The sequence below is a fragment of the Terrapene carolina genome, unplaced genomic scaffold (genome assembly GCF_002925995.2).
Source record: "Terrapene carolina triunguis isolate 2854851 unplaced genomic scaffold, T_m_triunguis-2.0 Scaffold47962, whole genome shotgun sequence".
NCBI classification, from domain to species: Eukaryota; Metazoa; Chordata; order Testudines; family Emydidae; genus Terrapene; species Terrapene triunguis.
This window is the reverse complement of record NW_020712313.1, coordinates 1-2,928: the sequence shown is the minus strand read 5'-3', so window position 1 is coordinate 2,928 and position 2,928 is coordinate 1. Positions and strand designations below refer to the sequence as shown.

The following is a 2,928-nucleotide window of genomic DNA, read 5'->3' as shown; positions in this document are numbered from 1 at the left end:
CATGTACCATCCAAGTTTGTAACAACCTAACACAACAAGAATACATTAAAATAATTTCATTAAGCACAATTTTGCATCAGTGCTGAGGTCCATCCCCGACATGACTCAGAGCCGAACCTCCCAGAGCTGAATCACCAATCACTGGCTGGGTACAGCTGGTTTCTCTAATCTCTTAGGTTCCTGTTCTCAGGAATAGAAACTCAAAGTGCACCAGTAACACAAGATAGTCTCAGCGGCTATAGTGAGAGAAAGCCATGGCTGCTGGCTGGAATGGAGGTAAAGATGGTGCAGCAATGCATATGTCTGTGTACATGTTTGCAAGTATATACATATATCTGGGCATTCGTGTTTCTATGTCTATACAGTATATGTGTACATTTATGTGTGTTCATGCCTATATGAAATTAGGGGCATATATATGTACATGCATCTGTATGGCTGTTGTTGATCTATGTATATAAGATATGTATATTTAATAGATACTTCTGGTTTGTTTAGCTCTCTGAGTGTATTTATAAACATATAGTGTTTTTAGTTACTAACCTGTCAGTAAAGACAGCCAAAAATCACTGGCAGTAAAATGGTTTTCTTACGTCAGTACTAAACAGGTATTTCTTACAGAGACAAAAAGGTGAGAGAATACAGCAGAGCGGAGGCAGTCTAGATTCTAAGTTATAGTAGATATACATACTGGTTTTATCAGAGTTAAAGCAATGGTTTTTCTTTGTAATTAGTACATCCTATTGGGTCCATCTTTCCTCAAACAGTTCTGATTTTTGTGTCTATCTATACGTATGTGTTTGTGTCTGTCTGTATGGGTTTACCTATATTAAAAAAACTTGCACCAGTGTCACTAAATAGTGATATTGTGCAAAACCCCCACTCCTGTCTCTGTTCATATGTGTACCTTATGGGCCTGATCCAAACCCATTGATGTCAAGGAGAGTCTTTTCACAGTTTCATTGGGCTTTGGATCAGGCCCTAGCTGAGTATGTGTTTGTGTGTGGCTGAGCATGTTTTGAAATTCTCTGTGGGCCCCTGTGTGGGCTCTCAGATTTGAGTTGAAAATGTAAAGTGTCATGAAACCAGCGCACAAAGAAACTGCTGATCAAGGAATTTTAATGACATGAGGGTTTTTTTATGAAATGTTAGCTCCCGATGATTAGGAGGAAATTAACATTTTCAATGTCTCCTACATTTTTAAATGTTTGTTCTCAATGTTCCTGAGCCATGTTTATCTAGTTTTGCTTTCCAGGTTCTCAGTGCAAATAACAAGAGACTTTTATTTTCTTCCAGAATAGAAATAACCTAAATATAAATCTTGAAAAATCTCAATTTAAAAAAATTAAATTAATAATGATTATTAATTTTATATTCAAATACATATATGGGACAATCCACATTTAAAATAAAAAGAAAGGAAATAGCAGTTCATTAAATATTGGTAGAATCTTACACTTGTAAATGGGAACAGACGGCCTGAGTCTGATTGATTTTAATGAGCTATGCACATGTATTAGATATAATAATAATTAATAATAATTATAATTATTATTTCACTGTTCCATAGCAAGTAATGGGCATTCCACACACACGGTTACATTAATGGCCATATTTGGGGCCAGGATGAACCTTTCTCATCCCCACTCTCCTCAGGACACTGCACTTTACCAGGGAGTTTCTTTCCTAAGCAATATTGAATAGGAATTGTCCATTGAGAATAACAAATGTAGGCCATGTGGTCTTGGGGAGGAGGCATTGAGGGATCTCAGTTTGTCTGCCTTCCCTATGTCTCTCTCTGTGCACCAGGTGACTCTATTCTCTTTCCCACAGATCATGTATCCAGAGGCATCAGGAAGGGGTGAGAATGAAAGCACCATACCCACATTCTCCCAAGATTACAGGCAAAGAGGGAGCTGGAAAGAGTCAAATCTCCCTCCCCTCTCATCAGTGTGATACCTTATTTAACTCTCCTTTTTCTCTGCCTCTCTCTCTTTTCCCCCATTGCTCTCTCTGTGTCTCCCTCTATCCTTCTTTGAGTTCCCCTTTCCATCTATCTCTCCCTCTACCCCATTGCTCTCATTTTTAACTTTTTTTTTTATTGGCAAGCTCTTAGCAATAAAGCTGCAGTCAGTGACTCCTTGGGATCTCTTTCATGTTTCAGGGGGAAGATCTCCCTGGAGGCATTTATGGAGAATTATGACCCAGGTGTCCTTCCCAATGAGACTTACCTGCTCTATGAAATAAAATGGAGCAGTAGCAAAAGGGCCTGGAAGAACTGTTGCCATAACAACCTCATAGAGCATGCTGAAATCTACTTCCTGGAAGATGTCTTTAAAAAGCAAAGATCTGATCCTTCTGACCACTGCTCCATCACCTGGTACATGTCCTGGAGTCCCTGTGGGGACTGCTGCAGGGCAATCAGGCGTTTCCTGAAGGAACAGCCTAATGTGAACCTAGTTATCTATGTAGCACGGCTCTACTTGCACAAAGAGGAACACAATCGTCAGGGTCTACAGAGCCTGGTGAACATCGGAGTGTCCATCAGAGACATGGACCTCCCAGGTAATGACTCATGGAGTTACAGGGAATGGATGGGATAGAGATGGGACATGGGGCAGTTTGCCTCTAGATCACTAGTTCCAATTCAGCCCTGGTCACGGATGGCTCCACTGAGGTTGTAGAATGGACTCTGGAATCTTTCACTTCTAGGTCAGTCTGGCCCCAAGTCTTGGGGGATAGTGCAATGGGATTCAGAGCTTTTTCCCTTCAGGTCTCTGGTTTCAAACTTTCCCCTGAGTGTCAGTGACCAAAAGCCAGTAGCTGACAGCCATTTTTTGACCTATTTGAAATGTGCTGGTGTTTGCAGTCCAGTTCCTGACAGTACAGATAAAAATCACTAAAATCTCCACCCCTGCTGGCACTTGC

The 2,928-nt window shown here is 40.7% G+C and overlaps 1 protein-coding gene across 1 annotated transcript; it reads left to right on the top strand.

The window, feature by feature from the left end:
- Positions 1-254: 254 nt before the first annotated feature.
- Positions 255-2,565, top strand: LOC112124071 (C->U-editing enzyme APOBEC-1-like; the record flags this gene model as incomplete). The annotated part of the gene is made up of 3 exons (XM_029914400.1): positions 255-276; positions 1,834-1,861; positions 2,165-2,565. Coding segments are annotated over exons 1-3 (451 nt in total), but the record flags the coding sequence as incomplete, so codon positions are not given.
- Positions 2,566-2,928: the final 363 nt, after the last annotated feature.